The 22,042-nt window shown below is 41.0% G+C and overlaps 1 protein-coding gene across 4 annotated transcripts in view; it reads left to right on the top strand.

The window, feature by feature from the left end:
- The window catches only part of THOC2 (THO complex subunit 2), a 66,857-nt gene that overhangs the window by 12,612 nt on the left and 32,203 nt on the right, over positions 1-22,042 (top strand). For all 4 annotated transcript variants that reach the window (XR_010795005.1, XR_010795006.1, XR_010795007.1 and 1 more), the window contains exons 2-18: positions 2,846-2,889; positions 5,248-5,339; positions 6,225-6,276; positions 7,282-7,352; positions 7,588-7,709; positions 8,596-8,729; positions 9,142-9,308; positions 10,133-10,225; positions 11,434-11,589; positions 11,889-12,061; positions 12,919-13,114; positions 17,480-17,521; positions 19,014-19,144; positions 19,243-19,344; positions 20,178-20,262; positions 20,528-20,621; positions 21,341-21,421. Coding sequence is in view for 1 of the 4 variants with exons in the window: in XM_066639960.1 (XP_066496057.1) it covers positions 2,846-2,889; positions 5,248-5,339; positions 6,225-6,276; positions 7,282-7,352; positions 7,588-7,709; positions 8,596-8,729; positions 9,142-9,308; positions 10,133-10,225; positions 11,434-11,589; positions 11,889-12,061; positions 12,919-13,114; positions 17,480-17,521; positions 19,014-19,144; positions 19,243-19,344; positions 20,178-20,262; positions 20,528-20,621; positions 21,341-21,421 (1,835 nt within the window). In the remaining 3 variants the exon portion in view is untranslated. The remainder of the gene's footprint in view (positions 1-2,845; positions 2,890-5,247; positions 5,340-6,224; positions 6,277-7,281; positions 7,353-7,587; positions 7,710-8,595; positions 8,730-9,141; positions 9,309-10,132; positions 10,226-11,433; positions 11,590-11,888; positions 12,062-12,918; positions 13,115-17,479; positions 17,522-19,013; positions 19,145-19,242; positions 19,345-20,177; positions 20,263-20,527; positions 20,622-21,340; positions 21,422-22,042) is intronic.

Genomic DNA, 22,042 nt, shown 5'->3' with positions numbered 1-22,042 from the left:
ATAGTGAGAAACATGCTGGTTGTTCTGCATGCTTGGCGAGAAAATTCTCTAGTGGTCAGAGTTCTGCAAAGAGTGCTTGGCTTTCTATAAATGTGCATCAGCTCAGCAGGCCGAGCTCTTGCACTTTCAGAAACTGTGGCCTTCAACTGCAGTGTGACCCAAAGAACTCGAGTTATGGGCCACTACAAGCATAAAGAAAATTGTATCTCAGTCTTAACATTTTGTCACATCCATAGAAGTAGATTTAGTTGATTGGTGTAGTAGTTAAATAAATTTAGTTGACTTTTAGAACCATGTGGCTTATGTTTAGAGCAGGGGTGCCCAAACCCTGGCCTGCGGGCCAGATGCGGATTAGCTGGATCCTTTTCAATCCTGCTTTTCAATCCTGGCTTCGGGACGGAGATGGCCTTGGTTACCTTGGTGGATGACCTACGCCGAGGGCTGGACAGAGGGGGTGCATTCTTGCTAGTCCTTTTGGATGTCTCAGCAGCTTTCAACACCATTAACCATGGTGTCCTTCTGGGACGGTTGGTCGAGGTTGGGATCGGGGGGACTGTTTTGCAGTGGTTCCGGTCCTTCTTGGCCAACAGATCCCAGATGGTGGTACTGGGGAACTCCTGTTTGGCACGCTGGCCCTTGAGGTGTGGGGTGCCGCAGGGTTCTGTATTGTCACCCATGTTATTTAACATCTATATGAAACTATTGGGAGAGGTCATCCAGGGATTTGGAGTTGGGTGCCATCAGTATGCTGATGACACCCAGCTCTATCTCTCCTTTCCATCTGAATCCAGGGTGGCTGTCTCTGTCCTGGAGCGTTGCCTGGAGGCAGTTGGGATCTGGATGAGGACGAACAAGCTGAAATTAAATCCGGACAAGACAGAGGTCCTCCTGGTGCAGAAATCCACGATGCGGGTGCTGGACTATTGCCCTGTTCTGAATGGGGTTGCACTGCCCCTGAAAGAACAGGTTCGCAGTTTGGGGGTTCTCCTGGACTTGCAGCTCCTCCTGGATGTCCAGGTGTCGGCTGTGGCCAGGAGTGCCTTTGCCCAGCTTCGGCTGGTGCACCAGCTGCAGCCGTACCAGTCTCGGGCAGTTCTGGCCACGGTGGTCCATGCCATAGTGACATCAAGATTAGATTATTGTAATGCGCTCTACGTGGGGCTGCCCCTGAAGACGGTCCGGAAGCTACAGCTAGTGCAGAATGCGGTGGCTCGGGTAGTTGCTGGGGGTCGTCGGTTTGACTCTGTCACGCTGCTACTCCGGCGATTGCACTGGCTGCCCATTCATTTCCGGGCTGAATTCAAGGTGCTGGTTATGATCTTTAAAGCCCTAAACGGCTTGGGACCAGCGTATTTGAGAGACCACCTTCTTCCGTATAGTCCGGTCCGTTTTCATAAGAAGGGGCCCTGTTGGTTGTGCCAGGGCCTTTTTGGTGGCGGCACATGCACTATGGAATTCCCTCCCCTTTGAATTGAGGACAGCTTCCTCATTATTAACATTCCGGTGGGGCCTCAAGACTTTTTTATTTAGGAAAGCCTTCGAGGCACTAAAAGGGCTGTTTTTATAAATTTATAAATTATGTCTTTTATTATGTGCTTTTAATCTGCTGCTATATATTTTATCTTGTTTTAATTGTTTTTAAGTGTTTTGTATTTTTAATGTTTATTTGTATCCTTGGTTGTTTGTATTTTAACTTGATTGTTAGCAGCCTTGGGTGCCCTTCAGAGAGAAAAGTAGAATACAAATCAAATAAATAAATAAATGCAGCCTGCAGTAAGTCCCCTCCATCCGGCCCACAGGCGAGCTCTGTAATCCTCCAGAGATGAGGGGAGCTCTGCTCTGGAGGGTGTTCTGAGGGCCAGGGAGGCTGCTGGAGCTGGCTGCAGGGGGAGAGCCTCCATGGGCACAGGTTGCAGGAGAGCGCTTTGGACTGGTATGCAAGTTCTTTTCCTCCCTACCCATTTCCTTCCAATTTTTGAAAGTGCTTATGAACTGGGTTGAAGAGCTCCCACTTTCTGTGTGTTTGAAAGTGTTTATGAACTGGTTTGAATTCATTCAGTCATATAAGTTGTCTCTAATATATTCATTTATGTAAATTTATTCAAATTTGAAATGTAGATTAATTCTTTTTTATTCTTGCCCCCAACACAGTGTCAGAGAGTTGATGTGGCCCTCGTGCCCAAATGTTTGTGCACCCCTGGTTTAGAGTGTTAGTGTCACATGATAACAATTCTGTGAAGTATTTATAGCAGCCTGTTACCTGGGACTGTCCTTTTTTTGTTTCCTGTTTTTGATAACATCTGTGTTCTGTTTGTAAATATTAGTTTTCTACATACCACTCATAGTGTACATCATCAGTATACTGAGTTGAATACAAGGGTGTTAAGTAAGAGTGCGGATTTTTTGGAGGGGGGGCTGTTTAAATTATTTCTACAATTCATTGTAAGCCATTTTGAGGGCCATTCTTGCAGCTGCAGAAGTGGTCCTGAGGATACGATCACAATACTAAAAGTGGAACAGACTTTCTAGTGTGAAAATGGGAATATGTCTGTGTATTACCTTCAGTGCTGTAACTCATGGAAATGCAGAAGTTGGGATACCAAAACTTAGCTATTTGATGATATTCAGTTGCAGCAAATTGGCCTAGCTCTCCTTTGTTCACATGTGTACAATATTAGTTAACTGAGAGCAACACACACACACAGTATCTCACAGTGAGTTGTGAGATAACTCAGATTATACAGAATTGTGTAGTATTAATGCAGTACATACATTTCTGAAGACAATTTTCATGATCAGTTTGGGGAATTAAGTTGCTAACTGTTGTGTTTTAATTTCATTTCAGCTTGCAGTTATGTCGTAATCTCTCTGAAAATACTACTTTTAAAGGTAAGCAGCCATGCTTTGAGGTTGTTTTAACATTTCACAATGCAAAATGCTAAACCTTTATTCCTCATACCTGCTAGACTGGTACTATCTCTAGGGGCCAGGATCCCTTGAACAGCTAGATCCATGTATCCAAGTGAGTTCTGCATGCAGCAGCCCCCCCATGCTGCATGGCCAGCTACTCTCAAAATGAAGGGTGCATTTCTGAAGTGCCTGCCATGGCATGAGAGTCTGCTGTTCAAAGAAAAACATGTAAGTTCCCTTGGGCCTCCTGAAGTTATGCTTGAGGCTCCTCATAGACTCCTGTTGTTTTTTGAAGATAGAAATCCAGGCCTAGAGTACAAGAAAGGGTAATTTCCTCAGTGTTTTGCTGGGACATTCAGGGAATAATTAGTTTCCAGAAGCTTCCAGATTCAGAAGCATTTGATGTTTATCCCACTGTATGTGAGAGATCCCATTTTGAAGTAAACATGTCTCCTTACTTCAGTGTTACTCAACAGGTGGGTTGCAATCTGGTTTTTGGTGGTTTTGGGCCTGGTACATCCCAGAAGCTGCAAGGCATTCTGGACCACTTTGCATCCCAGAATGCCTTGCAGCTTCCTGGCATGTGATCCCATTTTGTTGGCTGTATCACACATCAGAGTGCCTTGCGCTGTTGCATTTTGGTGAACAACATGTCGTAGTGGGTCGTAGCAGTAAAATGCTTTGGGAACTGTTCCCTTGGTTCATGTATTTTCTCCTGTGGCAACCAGTATGTGAAATAGTGTGCAAGCTTGTGTCCCGCTTTTGGTTTCTCCCTGTCCCCCAGAACAGTCCAAGAGATGAAGTATTGCCTCTTGGTGTCCATAACAACAAAGGATTTTGAAATCAGGATTTTGTCTGCTTAATAAATTAAATGAAACTGTAGTTTGGTAGGTGCAGTCTTACAGTAATCTGAGATCTTTTTAAGTTGGCAGTGTTTGGTTTAAGTTGGAGATGTGTGCTTGTTCAGTAAGCTGTGAAAAACTTTCAGATGGGGTCATGTAGTGTATATTAGATGGTGGCTGAGTTTCAGATCAGAACTGCTGCCAAGGGCAGGGCCTAAGAGAGGGGGGTAAAGGGGGTAATTTGTACCTAGGTCCAGGGTGAGAAAGGGGGCCCAGGAGCCCAAGGATGGGGCCCAGAAATTTCCTGGAATCTTACATTTTCCAATCTCACCCAGACTCACTGCCCGCAGCAGATGCTGGGGGCATTATTGTGGGCACATGGCAGGCACTGCTGCCACAAGCCATACACACCAGGTCCAGGAATGTACATTCCTTAGCAGTGTCACATCTGGGAGAAAACCGACCTGCTACAGTAGCTCTTTGGCTTGTGGATCTGCTTCCCATGAAGGAGTGTATTGGAACTCAGTGACACAGCTGCAGCTGCTGCAGAAATCAGTGTTAGCCCGCAATCCTAACCAACTTTCCTGCACCGAGGTAAGGGCAATGCAACTCTGAGGTAAGGAAACGATCATTGCCTTGAGGAGGCCTCCATGACTGTCCCCCAACTGCAGGATGCAGCACATGCCCCACTGGCATAGCTATGCCAGTGCTGGAAAGTGGGTTAGGATTGCGCCCTTAGTGTATACAGGACACTTTCCGTTCTCGTGTAAGGCTAAATACAATGATACTGATTTCCTGCAATGATTTTCTATATTTGAAAGATTTTAGAGAGACTTAGGAGTGTGTTGGGTTTTCCGTAGGACTGTATCTAGCTGCCAGTGCCGGACAGGTAGATAGAACTGAGCTCTGCAGTGGGAAGACTGGTAGATCTGGGCTCCAAAGACTATTTCAGCTGCTGCCACTTTCCCCCTGCCTGTTTTGCTCCCATTCTGCCCGCCCCCATTTCCACCCCCACTCTGTTTCACCCCCTACCTCTTTGGGAAGGGGCCCAAAAGAAACTTTGTACCCCCTCATAAAATTCCTCTCAGAGGCCCTGGTCAGGGGTTCAGCCTGATTGGGACGTTCACCCGCATGAGCCCTCTGTAGCTGTGGGAGAGAAAGTGTTCTGAACCTGAGCACTTGCGATTCTGTCTGTCATCAAAATGTTGTCTGGAATCAGTCCTGAGCAAGTTCTGGCAAGTTGTTTTGGAATTTGAAATGTTAAGTGTAATTATCTCTTGGGAATGTTCAATCATTTAAACTCTTCATTAGGAGTAAAGTCTTGAAATTTGATGAAGATTTGTGGGTCGATACCTAACCTGCAGTAATACAAAACTATTGATATTGTTTTTTGAAATTGTTTAAATACTGTCATGATCATAGTTTAAATGTTACAACGTCATCATTCAATGCATTTTTTTTCTAATGTCCGCTAATGGCCTCTAATGTCCTACAGGAATCCAGCAGGCTCTGTATGAGCTTGCATATCATGTTGTCAAGGGAAACCTAAAGCATGATCAAGCATCTAATGTTCTCAATGATGTTATAGTAAGTATATATTGTGGTGCCTGCTAAACATGTAATACTTGCTTAGCTTCCCTGAGTGAGCCAGCTGGGAGGGGCTCTCTAGGTGAATGCCCTTTCAGCTGTACAGAAGCAGTTTTAAATTTTAGCAGTAAAATTGAACAAGTTGGAGAGTAGTTTTCTGCCATAATGCCTCCCCCTCAGCGCAGTGACAGAATGTTCTAAGTAAGAGGTTTGAATGTTAGTAAGTGTATTAATTTTAGCTGGTTCAGCCAGAAGCTGTTTCTGATTCATGTCTGTTTTGATGTAATGATACCATTTTAGCATTGGAAACCAGAGAAAGTGCAATTTTTTTTTAATTCAAATGTCATGCCTGCACTTATTGTTCTTACTCCAGAATGTAAATACAGCAACCATGACTGCAGGCAGGTGCATGCTCACCTAGGAGTAAATCCCACTGGGTTGGGAATGACTTCTGAATAGTTGTGCTCAGGATTGTGCTGCAGAGCACTTTGAATTGTTGATTTCAAAATGATTTTGTAGTTTGGTGGTTAACTTTTCCACTGGAATTTGTGGTACTTCAAAGTGCTTAAGTTTGAAGTGGTGCTGCCCCCCAAGTGCTTAATTGTTCTGGCTTTGAAGGTACTACTTTGTGTTTTTAAACAGCGTTTCTTGGTATAGCTGTTGTCATAGTCTTTAAATAGTTCATGTTTTATAATGGCTTCCACCCAGTGACCGCTAGCTTATACTGCAAAGGCAATTTGCTGCTGCTTTCAGAATGAAAACCAAACCTTGTGCAATTTAACGCTGTAATTGGTTGACTCCTAACACTTAGTGGAGACGCTGCTCCCCCAATTCAAGTACTTTAGGAAAAGCTGAAAACTGACCAGGCTACTTTTATTTTAATAGGAGTTTCGAGATGACATGCCCTCCATCTTAGCTGATGTATTCTGTGTATTAGGTAGGTTTTTTTTTCTCCTTTACAATATTGTCACTTCAAAGTTTTGCAGCTATTCATTCACATGAAAAAAGTGTAGGATACATAGATAACATTTGAAAAAAGCCTATGATCATAGCAATCAACCTGTTTTTTAACCACTAATCATCCAGCCTGCTAGCTTTAACAGATGCCAGTGTGAGTAGTCTAATTTTACTAGCCATGGCTTGTGTGTAGGTAAGTGCATTTAGTGTATAGAGAAACATAGTGTCCAAAATTACATTTATGTTAATTTGCATGTTGCTTGTAATATGTAAGGCTAGTCACAGTAGTGGTGGGGTAATGCTTTGTGGGGCAAAAGCTCTTCTCTAGCAACATAAACTTGTCACTTGCGTGAATTGATTTAAATTATATGATGGCTGGGTGGTTGAGCAGATCTTATGACTTAATGTAATTGATTTGGGACTTTTTTCTTAAGAACATCTAATGCGCTTAGTTATTCTCAAATATTTAACTTGAAAGGAAAAGGTGCTTAAATCAATGAAACAGTGCTGTGCTTAGCATATGATAATAATTGTGTTAGTGATATTTTTTTATTGCTTAATGGCTGAAAAATAAATTCATGGAAAATCTGTTGGTGTTCCTGTAGTTGTATTTGGGTAAATTTGCATGTTAGGAGATTGCTAGTTGGTGATTTCTGCAATATGACATTTCCCAGATGTAAAAGGAGGGAAAACTGGAGAGAAGGGCATGTTAATGAAAAGTGAGAAAGTCCATACCATTCTGGACCATTCATACTCTGCCATACCATTCTGGACCATAAAGAGCATCTCTGGGCAGCCATAGATGTTAGAAGGCTCAATTTAAACAATGTAGGGAAGAAAAAAAAAATTTGCGAATCTGGATTTAAGAATCAACCTCTGAAAATGTCATGAAAAACTTCAGTTTCTAGGATATTTCTTCACAGGAGGAAAGATTGAAACATCAGGGAGTAATTCCAATTTTCTTCTGTTTTTTGTTTTGTTTTAGATATTGAAACTAGTTGTTTAGAAGAAAAAAGTAAGCGAGATCAGTTCATGCAGTTGGTGCTAGCGTGTTTGGTAAGTCGTGCTTCTGTATGTTTTGACCTCAAAACCTTTGAAATTGAAAAGAAGACAAAGTGATGAAATGTCTAAGTTGATGTCTTCAGGATTCCTGTCTTCTAAAACAGGTCATAAAGATGGCATTACATCTCGTAGGGTCTGTCTTGTAGACAGGACTTGATGCTGTTCCTGTATAATTTAAATGTACAGTGCTTTCCTGTTGGAGTTACTGTGGTGTTCTTTTTTCATCCAGTACTTGGTTTCAGACACGATACTAAAAGAGCGTCTGGACCCAGAAACACTAGAATCATTAGGACTTATCAAGCAGTCTCAGCAGTTTAATCAGAAATCTGTGAAAATCAAGACAAAACTTTTGTAAGTACAATTTTTTTAGTTAAGCATATTTCTAAATTGTATTATTTTAAATGCATTTATAATGCTAAATGCTCATGATGCTTTTATGACTTAAACATTTGAAACTGTTTGCCTTGGATCCAGTGGCACTTCATTTGCTTAAGGTAGATGAAGGTCCTGTCTGTTTCTCTCTTCCTGCTGCAGTCTCTTATAGAGTGCTGCTGTGGAGAGCTTTTCTACCCTTCAAGAGTGGTGTGGTGTGTTTGCTTGTATGTGGTTAAAAAAAAACCCTTTCTCACCTCCTGCGCTGGCCAGCTTGGGCTGGCACAAATGAACGCGCTCCAGGTCTGCAGCTAGCCTCTGGGAGCCAGGATGGCCTCTGCCCTGGCTTAGATGGCTCTTGAATAACTGCAAACATGCTTTAAAAACATAAGAAGAATCTTGCTGGATCAGGCCAAAGGCCCATCTAGTCCAGCTTCCTGTATCTCACAGTGGCCCCAGGGAGCACACAAGACAATTGATATGATCTGTGTCCCAGTGCCCTCCCCTGCATCTGGCAGTCAGAGGCAGCCTGCCTCTAAAACCAAGAGCTTGCACATACCTACTATGACTTGTAACCCATAATGAACTTTTCCTCCAGAAATTTGTCCAATCCCCTCTTAAAGGCATCCAGGCAAGCTTTACAGCACATTTGCAACACTCCTGGGCTGGTGCGGGGGACCGGCACCAGCTTAAGTCAACCTTTAGAGTGCAAGCAAAGCCAATATTTCAAATGAGTTGTGTGTTCATTTAGCATAAGAAAAGCTCCAGAGAAATGAATGCAGAGATTTTCAACTTAGCATGGAGGCCTGTTGACATTCTGACATGTTTATGTGTGGTCTTTTGTTCTTCATTTGTCTAATTATAGTTATAAACAACAGAAATTCAATTTACTAAGAGAAGAGAATGAAGGTTATGCAAAACTGATTGCTGAATTAGGGCAAGATTTATCTGGAAATATCACTAGTGAACTGATCCTTGAAAATATCAAATCTTTAATAGGTAAGGTGTGTGCGTGGAAAAATGTTGCCAATTTTTTTTATTTCCCCTATCACTCCATGTGGCTATGATGTGGTTTATATTTGCATCAATGCAAGTTTTAATTTATGAAGCACATGTTTAGAAAACTTGAATGTTGCTCACTTTTGAAAAGTTGAGTCTGATCAGAATCCAAGCTTTGTTTCCGGTTCCTAAATGTGGAAATTTAGTCCTGTAAAAGAAAGTGTCGTACTTAAGTACATAAGCCTGTATATTTTATGGATGTCAATGTATTTGGTTGTTGAAGAGGTTTAATAAACTTATATTCAGAAATCAAAGTAGAATTTTGAGAGGATTTTCTGACACAGGTGAAATGTTTTGCTTTGTAGCCTTGAGCAGAATGATTTGTTTAATTTCTACCTCTCTCCTTTAATAGGATGTTTTAATCTGGATCCTAATAGAGTGTTGGATATTATCCTAGAAGTCTATGAATGTAGGCCAGAATACGATGAATTCTTTGTACCGTTGATAGAATCCTATATGTACATGTGTGAACCTCAAACACTCTGTCATATCCTTGGATTCAAATTCAAGTTCTATCAGGTAATGCAAATGTTTGCAGCTTAAAACTCCTTTCAATAAATGACATGCTAAAAAATCCCAAACTCCATTCTTGAAGGCAAATTTCAATCTAATATGCAATGTTAGCCTTATTTGAGTATGCAGAAGAAAATTGATTTTTCTGTAATTTTTTTTATTTGGTGTCATCCTTCGAAACATTTAGTTTCACTATACTTTATTGTAATAGAATTTGCTTGTGGAGAATGCAGTTAATAAAAGGGAAGGAATCTCTACGTTTTCTGTTTTTCAAATTTTATTATTTTCAAATCCTTCTTGAAGTTTTCAACTTCTGTGGAATGTGGGGACAATATAATCCTTGCCCAAAGAGGAGACATTGGAAATGCACAGTGTGGTTGATCCTCTCTGGTATGACTTATTCAAAGTCACATTTCCTGGCTTAAGCAGAGGGGAGCTGGAAGGCCTGAGTACAAGGGTGAAGAGGGTAAAAAGCAAGAAAATATCTTTTTCTTCCAGCCCTTTTTCCCCATTCACAGAAATATTTTTTCTCTACAAATTTTCATCTGTTGCAGTAACAGCAGGCTAATTTGAGAGACAGCAAAGCTTGCTCAAATGATTGTAGAAAGTTGAAAGTGCTGTAGAAAGATTAAGCACTAAGCTAAGATTTTCAAATGGCACTAATACCTTCAATTCACTGTAGTGTTGCGTAAGCACACATTGTGTGCTGAGATGGTTTGTCCATCAGTCTTTCAAAAACTCATTTTTATGTTTTTTGCATTTATTTGGAGTGTCCTATTCCTTGTTTTTCAGTTATATCCTAAATGAGCTTTCTGAAATTGTATTTTTAGGAGCCAAATGGAGAGACTCCTGTCTCATTATATAGAGTTGCTGCAGTACTCCTGCAGCATAATCTAATAGAATTAGAAGATCTATATGTACACGTAAGTTTTTAAAAATTCTTTTTATAACAGTAAAAGTTGTTCATGGCATTATTTTTCTTGAGAATCTTTGGCTTTTGGCAAGCAATATCTTGCAGTTCACTTCTGTGTATTTCTACTTTGTGGACTTTTTTTTGACAGGTTACAACCCTTTTGCTAATTGCCTCAAAAGGATTTTCCTGTGCAGTCTATGTATTTAAGAAAATACAGTATGACAGTGATGGAGTAGAACATTGCATTTTATTCCTTGTGTTTGTCCTTTTCACAAAGTGATAGATCGGTGGCCGAGACGCAGTATTAGGTCTGCATATACTTTAAGATCTCAGTAGGAAAGACTCCAGGAAAGAGGTGGTGGGCAAATGAGAGATTTCCCATTGGCTCATAACACTCTCACAAATGGAGGTGTAAAGGGGTGTGCTGGTTCTTCCTTGTAGTTCTGCCTTTTGTTTCTTAAAAACTCCTCCGCTATAAGCAGATCTGGCACAGGAATGAATTTTGTGAGCTGGTAAGTAAGGGGGCTTCCACACATGGACATGTGGTGTCATCCTTGCACTCAAAGCACTTCTAGGCCTTTGGCAGTTAGTTGTGGTAAATGCAGCATCTGTCAGAAATGACTGTAAAAGCCTTTTGGGGTAACACATGGCAGGAAGCCCTGTGGATAAACACCCCAAGCCAAGATGATCTTTTGGAATTGCATCCTGAATTTAGATAGTTCCTATGAACATACAAAGGAGTGCTACTGATATTTGCTAATGAAACATAAATATCAAATATCAAGTATCAAGTTTGTATTTGATACTTATAGGTAATGCCGAATTCTGGAAAAAAAAGTACATCTTTTTCTCTAATTCATGGTGTGATTTAATGAGCCTGCCTAAATCTTGAAAACAGCAACACTTTTGCGTAATAATGAAATATTCATATAATTATCAGAAGCAAACTGGAAGCTGACTTCTGAAAACCAGAAGTAGTTTCCAGAGACTTCTGTGGGCTATTCTGAGGCCAACAGAGTGGGTCGACAGCCCAGTGCAACTCAGGAGAGGCCTCTGGAGGCTCCAGGCAAGTATTTGCAGGGAGCCTCTGGATGCACCCATGTGAGACCTTTGTATCCGTTAATGCTTAAATCCATTGGTATGGGACTCGGATCTACATCTTCTTTAAACTGTTTTTATACCTTTATAACTTTGTGAATGTCCAAATTGTTTCTGCAGCTCCTCCCAGTGGACAATGCAATTCTTGAAGAACACAAGCGAGAAATTGGAGAAGCTAAACAAATTGTAAGAAAGCTTACCATGGTTGTATTGTCTTCTGAAAAAACTGAAGAGAAGGAGAAAGAAAAGGAGAAAGAAGAGGAGAAAACAGAAAAGGTACCTTGTGTTGTGACATTCAGAATTGTAAACCTAACACTCCCCAGTTTGTCCATAAATGTACATATGTACACTTACATGATCAACACTCACAGTATTAACTTGGATTGGTTCATGAGTAACACACGCAACTTGTCATGTGCAGGATGGCAAGCACATTGGATTAAAAACTAAGATAATGAATGATGTTTTGGAGGAAAAAAAACACCGTAGTCCCTGTTGCACCATCTTCGTGCCAGAATTTCTTTCTGTGTTAAAGTAAGCAGGAAAAAACACATGTGTTTTTTTAATCTTTTCAGCCGCCTGATAACCAGAAACTGGGTTTATTAGAAGCAATGTTAAAAATTGGTGACTGGCAGCATGCGCAAAGCATTATGGATCAGATGCCTCCATTCTATGCGACTTCACACAAACCTATCGCTGTGGCTCTTTGTCAGCTTCTTCATGTGATGATTGAGCCTCTTTACCGGAGGTAAGGTGAATAGCAGCCGTGTACTGAAGGAAACGGTGTAGAATGGATGGTGTATGCTTTTTGCGTATCTGTGGAAACTGACTGCATAGATCTGGTTTAAGTTGAAGGAAATGAGTGCTGATTTACTATGGAATGCTTATGAACATTCTAAGTCCCTGAATGGTTAAAACCAAAAGGTCAAGACAATGTGTGCTTGATTATCATTTTTTATATACTGCTTTTCAGCCAAAAAAAGTTCACAAAGCAGTTGATGTAGCTAAACAAATAAATGGTTCCCTATCCCAAAAGAATTGTTTAGTTTGAGTCTAATGGTGGAATTGAGTGCAAAAGCTATTTAACACGTACACTTTTTTAAAAAAAGAAAAGGTTCAGTGGGACTGACTTTGCCACTTATTCATTTAACAAGTGGCTTCAAAGCAAAATAGAATAGAATTCAGCCAAATTACTTCTGTTCCTGATTCATTAGCTGCTGCAGTGCTCTTGATGGGAAAGGGTTCAGTAGCTATGGTGTTGTACACTTGTTTTAAAAATGGCAAATATATGTGGGCATTCACTTTGCATTTTTTTACTCTTGTTTTTGAAAAATAAGTACTTTAAAAATCTTAGTTTCTGTGTAACAGAATGATCTATGAGAGTAGGAATTGGAAAATATGTCTTTTAGTTTGTATTAACTGGACACTTCTCCTGTGCAAGGCCACTGAAATTGATGAATATTTTGCTTGGCAGAGATTCTGATATGTTCACAAAAGTGCAATTACATGTAAAACACTGACTTTACATGTGAAGTACTTTCATAACATTTTATGCGCGTGTCTGTCTTGTAAACTATGAAACATGTATTTTTTTCTCTTTTCCAGAGTTGGGGTGCCCAAAGGAGCCAAAGGGACACCAATTCCCTCTTTGCAAAATAAGCGAGCACCCAAGCAAGTAGAAACCTTTGAGGACTTGAGAAAGGAGGTGTTCAACATGCTGTGTTACCTTGGCCCTCATCTCTCTCACGATCCCATTTTGTTTGCAAAAGTGGTGCGTCTTGGAAAAGCTTCTATGAAAGAGGTTGGTAAGCTTTAGAACAACTAGAGAAACAATTCTAAAGGCTGCTCCTGTGCTCTACAAAAGTAGATTTGTGTGGCTGTCGTATATGAGAACATCAGGTTCAGATCCAGGTTTATTTTGAAATAGCAGTTTGTTGGAAACCAGAATCTGAGGCAGAATTATTTCTTCCTTTGTACTTGCGATGGAGAGAGGAACGTGTATTCCTGAAACTCAAGGGCATCTGAACCAATCCAGACCAAATAATACTAACAGCACAAGCCTATGCATGTCTACTCAGGAATAGGTCCTACTGAGTTCAGTGGAGCTTGCTCCCAGTAAGTATGCATAGGGGCTTGCCATCTAAAAAGGGACAGAGGAAGGGAAAGGAAGTGGCTGCAGAGGATAATGGGGGAAGAATATGTTGTTATTTGATGTGCACATACTTAGGCTTAATTACATGACTTAATTGCTGCCACCCATCAGAGTGTGGACTCTGAGAGCGATTTCTGTGAACTGGAGTGGGTGTTCAAGCATAGTGATGTTCATTTTGTGCTCTGGGATCTAGTTCTGGGTACTATTTCTTTGAATGAACTTGGCAAGGTTTTTATTTATTCAGCATATGGCTTATAATACATGGACTTGTATATCAATTAGACTAGATCAAATATCAATGTCCAGTTCGTCCAGCCATTCAAGGATAGAGTTACCTTCATTGAAAAAGTCAGACCATGGGCCAGTATACACCCTCAGTTTGCAGCCAGATGCAATGTGGTATATGGTTTGGCGGGAGAACCCGCAATCACATTGTGGGGTAGATACTAGCCCCCATTTAAACATTGAGTCCTGGCAAACACCATGTAGGGTACGAATCCTATTCAAAGTTTTTTAGTGCTGGCGGGGTAAGTCGAAACCTGGCACCTTAAGTGTAGGATTGTCTATATACCTTCCTGTTTCTGGGCGTTCGACTGCCCATTTAACTTTCCATTGGGCATTGATGTTGAAATTATTGTGCAGATGTTATGCGAGTGCCAGAGAAGGCTTCCTGGATTTAAGCCTATCAATTGATAGATGAGGAAGATCGGCATGCACTGGTAAAAGTGGGTTTTTGGTGATTTTTCTATGTTCTTTCCCTAAAGCCTCTTGTCTCCGTAGGGCTGGTGGTGCTAAATGGCTCAAAACGGGGAGCCAACAGACAGGAGTGGGTCTTATACAGCTGCTTATGATCCTCATGGTTTCATTTAATTTGGCATCGATCTTGCTAGCATGACAGTTGTTAAGCCATAGTGGATCGCAGTATTTTGCTATGGAGTAGATCAATCCTAATGCTGATGTTCTGAGAGTAGTGGCTGAAGTTCCCCATCTTTTTCCTATTAATTTCTGGAGTATTGTTGTTCCTGGTATTGATTTTTGCGACCATGTTCTCGAGGTGTGACTTATAAGACAACATAAGAAGAGCCCTGCTGGATCAGGCCAAAGGCCCATCTAATCCAGCTTCCTGTATCTCACAGTGGCCCACCAAATGCCCCAGGGAGCACACAAGACAACAGACACAACCTGCAACCTGCAACAATCAGAGGCAGCCTGCCTCTGAAACCAAGAGCTTGCACATACCTACTGTGACTTGTAACTTGTATGACTATGACTTGTAATGAACTTCTCCTCCAGAAATTTGTCCAACTCCCTCTTAAAGGCATCCAGGCAAGATGCCATCACTACTTCCTGTGGCAAAGAGCTCCACAAACTAATTACATGCTGGGTAAAGAAATACTTTCTTCTGTCTGTAGAGATGTGCCCTACATAAAATGCTAAGCAATCCAGCAAGAAAGCAAACACTTTGTTCTTTAGGGTTTGCTGACCTTATGAATCTAGATGTGAACTTCTTAATTATGTGGGTGTTGGAACCATAGAAGAGAATTTTTCAGTTTGAACTAGAATAAAGATATCATAGATTTAGTTCATAAGTGCATATTTTAGTGGCATGTAGTTGCAATTTCTGCATGTATTGGCAGTTCAGAAAAGTATGACTTGTATAAAAATTGCCAGTGGAAGGAAGGCACTGTAATTTTGTCTGGTATATTTAAATGGACTAACTTGAAAAGGAAGAAGAGCATGCAGGATTTGTGGGCACTCTCCACTTGCAGAAAGGGAGGAGGAGGAGTTTCTTTTTCTGAGATAAGAGAGGTTCAAACAGAAATGGCATCCGGTTTTAATGGTGTGAGTGTTTGGCTAGGTAATTGTAGCACAGTTTGAGTGTTCTTTTTCTTTGGTCCATAATCGTAAAACATCCGCATATGTCACAATAGCAACACTGCTGTATAAAATGCACAGATTTAGACATTTGGGATATAGAAAGTGCATGTTTCTGGATTCTTTCATTTTGTATTCTTTTTTCATCTGTTTGCCTTTTGTCTTTTTTAATTGCGCATATTCTGCTTTGAAAAGCAGGTGGCGGGTGAAGAAAAGCAGTTTATGCACATTTCCAGTGTCTTAAAATGCTAATTCAGGTGATGAACAATAAAAACATACAGAGACAGATATGAAGCTTTTCTACTATCTTCATTGGGTGTTTCTCTAGGAAATGCATTGCCAGTAGCTGTACGCGCAAATAGTATATAATAAATAAAACTGTTCTGTTGTCACTTTATGGAGAGAGAAAATTATAACCCTTTTTGTAGAACAAAGTGCTCCGTATAATTTCACATGTTAAATAGCTAACAGTCACAGACATTTTCATGGAATTTGTTTTCTAACACTTATAAGTTGTTTAACATCTGTTCATTACTTGGATAAGCACTTCTAAATCTGAGTTGGACTGTCAGTTACTTGACAGATGCCTCTGTAAATATCACCTAACACCAGGGAGGGCACCAGGATGCAGGTCTCTTGTTACCTGGTGTGCTCCCTGGGGCATTTGGTGGGCCTCTGTGAGATACAGGAAGCTGGACTAGATGGGCCTATGGCCTGATCCAGTGGGGCTGTTCTTATTTTCTTAACTACAATTCCCAGGAAGCCTTGCAGGTCTCTTGTTATCTGGTGTGCTCCCTGGGGCATTTGGTGGGCCTCTGTGAGATACAGGAAGCTGGACTAGATGGGCCTATGACCTAATCCAGTGGGGCTGTTCTTATGTATGTTGATACTGTGGGCTTGCAGAAAGCATCTACCATATTGCTAAGACCTGGAACTTTTTGTTGATAATAGGAAGAGGTTTTCTTGATCACCTGCAGCTCATGTTATAGATTGTCAGCCTCTTCAGGGTGGAACTGTCCTCCTTTAGAAGGGCCAGATGGGCAGTTTGGGGATGCTCCTAGTGCTGACACCTAGATACCCAGGTGTCACCCATGTCAACCCAGGTGTCACCCATGTCGAGGATTGCCTTTGCCTGGTACACTGTTTGTTTTTTGTACAAGGCTGTCCTTGAAGACCACCAGGAAACTTCCAATAGTGTAGAATGCAACTTCATGTTTTCTCATCGTTACCAAGGAATTGGCAGTGGGTGATGTGGATGGTATGCCAGTTGCATGGACTGCTGCTTTGTTGCTGAGTACAGTTGAGAGTGCTGGTTAACCTTTTAAATGTCTTAGCATCAAAGATACTGAAGGACTGCTACCACCTCCATATGCAACGGTCTGCTCCCCCGCCCCAATTTGTCCGAGGAGGCCATCTTGCGTGCTTCTCTACCTCCGGTGGTTCAGTTGGCCACTCTTGTGGCATCTGCTATGTGGAATTCCCTGCCCTGTGAGATTAGGTTGGCCTTTCCCCTGTCTTCTTGTGACCTTTTGGAAACTTAACTTTTTTGCAAAGCATTTGAAGGTTCAGTTCACTTGACTGACTTGGTGTAATTCTGTCTTTTTCTGGTTCTGGCTTCTTGGGTCTAGTATTGCTATTTCTGTGGTTATAAAGATGTGTGCGGTGATGTTTTGGATTGTAATTTGTCTCCAGTTTTTCCCAGCCAGGATAGAATTGTTTAAAAACAAAAACATGCATCCAATTACAACTTGAAAAATTTAAGTGACAGTCTCCAGCTCATGTATTAACATCTCATAGGAGGAGCCACACTTATAAAAGCCTTTGCACCTGTATTAGCTGCAAGCTCTAACTGGTGTTCATAGGTGTGTGTGTCTGGCGAGCTACCTTCCAATCTAGCCTGTACTCAACAGTAAGGAGAAAGTGATCACCTGCAACACCATTGAGTAGCACCTCATGTTTTCCTCAGTGGAAGAGAAGTCCAAGGAAATTGTTGCCGCTAGGCTCTTTTGCTTCCCTGTTCTCTTTGGCTTGGCTCTTTCTCTTTGTAGTTGGGAGGTGAGAGGAGTCTAACTTCCTGGGGATAACAGCCTTGATTTGAAACCATTAAATTTTAGTAATATGTCTTTGTTTCTGTTTCAGTACCAATCCGATGGAGGGAAACAAGAGGATAAAGAAAAAGTGGTGAGCATCCTTACACATTGTTCCTGAAATTGGACTTAACATTGCTACGTTTCCGGCAGAGATACCCACAGCACGCTTCGGTGTATTCAACATCATTTGACCTGGAGCTGTAATAGGCAGCATGAAAGCTACAGTGTGTAAAACTAGTCCCACAGCCTTTCATGCAATCTTTCTTGAAGTTGCCAAGAGCCATAAAGCTTCTGAACAAGTCATACCATTTTACAAGGTCTGGCTTTCACAGTCTAATCATTAAAATATAGGGATCTGCCTATCTTCAAATATGCGGGCACACCAACGTATGTAGCCATTCCCCATTCACTTCTCTGGGGAAGAAGCTTTAAGAGGGAGACCTTGCACACAGATCAGAGCTTGCATGACTGAAACCAATCACCCGGTCTTGGAATGGGGCAAGATGGCAGTGATCTCAAGGTGCAATTTCCATGACTTTTTTGGTGGTTGTCACATAAGAACAGCCCCACTGGATCAGGCCATAGGTCCATCTAGTCCAGCTTCCTGTATCTCACAGCGGCCCACCAAATGCCCCAGGGAGCACACCAGATAACAAGAAGACCTGCAAGGCTTCCTGGGAATTGTAGTTAAGAACATAAGAACAGCCCCGCTGCATCAGGCCATAGGCCCATCTAGTCCAGCTTTCTGTATCTCACAGCGGCCCACCAAATGCCCCAGGGAGCACACAAGACAACAAGAGACCTGCATCCTCTTCCCCCCCCCCTTGCATTGGCATTCTGACATAGCCCATTTCTAAAATCTGGGGGTTGTGCATACGCATCATGGCTTGTAACCCGTAATGGATTTTTTCTCCAGAAACTTGTTCAATCCCCTTTTAAAGGCATCCAGGCCAGATGCCATCACCACATCCTGTGGCAAGGAGTTCCACAGACTGACCACACGCTTTGTAAAGAAATATTTTCTTTTGTCTGTCCTAACCCTCCCAACACTCAATTTTAGTGGATGTCCCCTGATTCTGGTGTTACATTACACTTTACATTAATGTGTAGGTGGATTACTTTGAAAGCTGTCAGATACTATTTCACTGCCACCACTTCCTATAGAAATCAAGTTTGGACTGAATGTCAGCTTGCATTGACATGTCATGATGTAGCTTTGCCAGGGAAGACCGGTGAAACCTGCATCTCATTTGTATATGTTTGGAATGATACAGTTGTAGATAGTAACATCTTCTGATTTTATTTCCCCCATGTTTCACTTTAGTGACTTTGTTTACATTTTTCTTTGTAGCTTTCTCTGCTGCACAATGCAGCAGAAGTGAAATTTTCACATAGTGCACAATGCAGAAGTGAAATTTTTTTAATGCAGATTTGAAGCAATGAATGTACTCTGCTAACCTAGTAGATTATCTGAGGTTAGCTGGCTGAGTAGGGAGGGACATTTAATGAGATAAATAAAAAAGCTACTCTTTGAATTAGTTTGTACTGTTCTGTTTGACTCTTCAATAATTCTTTTCCTTTAGGAGTTGTTGTTCAGTTGTTTACTGAGTATTACCGACCAAGTTTTGCTTCCTTCTCTCTCTTTGATGGACTGCAACGCGTGCATGTCTGAAGAACTTTGGGGAATGTTTAAAACATTTCCATATCAGCACAGGTGAGTAATTAGTAAGAAGATATTTTTTTAACTGGACATCAAGACTTCTAGTTGTCTAAATCACTCCCCCCTCCCCATCTGCTTGCAACTTTCAATAGGTATCGTCTCTACGGCCAGTGGAAGAATGAAACATACAATAGCCACCCGCTGCTTGTGAAGGTGAAAGCTCAGACAATTGACAGAGCCAAATATATTATGAAGTAAGTTTGTTGTCCTTACTGGAGAATATAGTTGAGATAGTAGGAGCTAATATCATAGGCGCTTCAGTGCTGTACACACTTACCTAGGAGTAAGTCATCCTTTACACTTGCCTTAGGGCCCAGTCGTATCCAACTTTCCAGCACCGATGTAGCTGCAATGCAGTCCCAAGGTAAGGAAACAAATGTTCACTTACCTTGAGGAGGCCTCTGTGATTGCCTCCCCACCACAGGATGCAGCACACACCCCATTGGCACAGCAGCACCCGTACTGGAAAATTGGATAGGATTTGGCCCTTAGTCCCTGCACTGTTTTTCTCTTGTCGTCTGTGACCACAAGTGTTCTGTTTTCAGATCTTATTGTCCATTTGCACCCTCTGTGCTCAGTGGCCTAAAAATAATGATTGCCATTCTTGAAATACAGGTAAGCACTGTAGGCATGGCATGTGTGCTGGCCGATTGGATGGCCCCAGATCATCAACTCAGGTTGTAAACCAGGTTACTTGAAGTAATGCCGCTCAGATTGTAGCATGCACTGATTTAAATCCATCCACAGGCATGGATTTTAAACTCCTATATTCCATTTGAATTTCTTCCTTGAATTTGTTAAGACCACTGTATATGGTCATTGAGGAAACCAGTCCATTGTAGTTTATCTATCTTGATTTATATTCCATCCTGTTTCAAGGTTCTTATGTGGAATTCTACATAGGTGTATGTGTAACATTTGTTTCCCTGGGAGTGAAAGGAAAAGGTCAAACTTTAATGGCATCCATAAGAACATAGAAATACAAATTGCAACTAGAGGAACTAAATTGTGATGTTGTGTGTTACAGGCGTTTAACAAAGGAAAATGTAAAGCCTTCTGGAAGACAAATTGGGAAACTGAGCCACAGCAATCCAACCATTTTATTTGATTATGTACGTCGTAAGATAAGTATATGAGATACCTTTGCTATTACAATAATCCTGTTGTAATTATCAGGCTCAGAAATATTGTGTCTTTACAAAGTATAACTGGGTGCAGAGTGCTTGCATATTTTTACTGTATAATATTTGAAATTTAAATATATATTTTATATGCTAACAGCTGTTTTAGATGAACATGCGAAAGCAGAAACTGTTTCTGTAAGAATGCAAGACCTGTAAGGCAATCTTATGCTTATTTTTCATGTGTTTCTTTTAGATACTATCTCAGATACAGAAGTATGATAACTTGATAACCCCAGTTGTTGACTCGTTGAAATACCTCACTTCATTGAACTATGATGTCTTGGCATGTATCCTTTTTTCCACTTGCTGGAACTGTTAGTTGCCCTGGAGTTGCATCTTGCACTTTACAAACTTGCCTCCATTACTCATTAGTTTTGTGCTGTAATTGCTCATGTTTAGCCATCTTAGAGTTACAGGGTTTTGCTGTTTTGAGGTCTGGTTTTGGATTTTGGCTCCTTTCCAAGCTTAACTATGAAAATAAAAAAAAAGCTTGCTAATGTAAGTCACTCCAAGATTTAACTCACACCTTAATAATGAACTTTTTCTTCTTTGTTAGTAATCTTTTATATTTACAAGCTTCTAAATATTGACTAGCAAAGGTTCGCTTGTGTGACCAGCAGGATCCAAACCTCATAGATGCAAAGTGACAGTTTGGTTGACCATACTTTCATAGAGTTATGGCTTTTTGTCAGAGAGAGCCCCTAATTTGGTGGTTATGATTTTTTACTTTGGCACTGGGCAATGTCAGATATTGGTGAACTCCTTTTGGAGTTATGGAGTTTAGAGGGGCATGTGCGAACAAGACTTTATAAATACTTCAGAACTACAAACAGACCCTCTCTTGTTTAAGGTTTTGCTATAATATTACGTTTCAATTCCCACCTATAAAGATGGTAGCAATCTACTTAGAAACTGTTGTTAAGTTTATAAGCAAATTGTCAGATGTATGCAGTGGATGCTAATAGCAGAATTGTGGGAGGGGAATCTTCCTTGACTTCAGAAAAAGATTGCATTATTGAAGCACTGGCAAATCCCGAGAAGGAGAGGATGAAACACGACGATACCACAATTTCCAGTTGGCTTCAAAGTTAGTACTGGTGTATGTTTTCATTACGACTGTTGTTGTATGGGACCAATTTATTAACTACCTCAGACATTTATGTTCCACCTTTTCATCTTCCAAAACAAAAAATCCTACTGGGCTGGCTAGTAGTAATAAAAATACACAACAAAATGTTTTTTTAAAAAAAGAGCATAAAAAATCAGCTTCAGGCTATCCACAGACATGCAAAACAACTAGCAGAGACAAATAAATCCAAATGCACATCAGAACCAATGTATAATTCCCCTGCTACCCCTGCTATCTGGGTAAGAGGCACTTTTTCAAGTGGGTGCTTCTCTTTTATTAAGCAGGGGGAGAGTAACTGGCCCTCCTCACACCAGCAGTGTCTTTTTTACTGGCTATCTGCTGATGTTCTTTTGTATCTTTTAGATTGTGAGCCCTTTTGGGACAGGAATCCATTAGTTATTGGATTTTCTCTGTAAACCGCTTTGTGAACTTTCTGTTGAAAAGCGGTATATAAATACTATTAATAATAATAATAATAAATACAATTCCAAAAGTCATTGGAATAGCACTACTTCCTTAGCCAGCTGGTGAAAAGGAGCCAGGGTGGAAGTGATGTGCCTTAGGGGGGACTTTCCACAG

This window comes from Tiliqua scincoides, chromosome 12 (assembly GCF_035046505.1).
Source record: "Tiliqua scincoides isolate rTilSci1 chromosome 12, rTilSci1.hap2, whole genome shotgun sequence".
Taxonomy (NCBI): domain Eukaryota; kingdom Metazoa; phylum Chordata; class Lepidosauria; order Squamata; family Scincidae; genus Tiliqua; species Tiliqua scincoides.
This window is presented reverse-complemented; position numbering and strand designations above follow the sequence as displayed.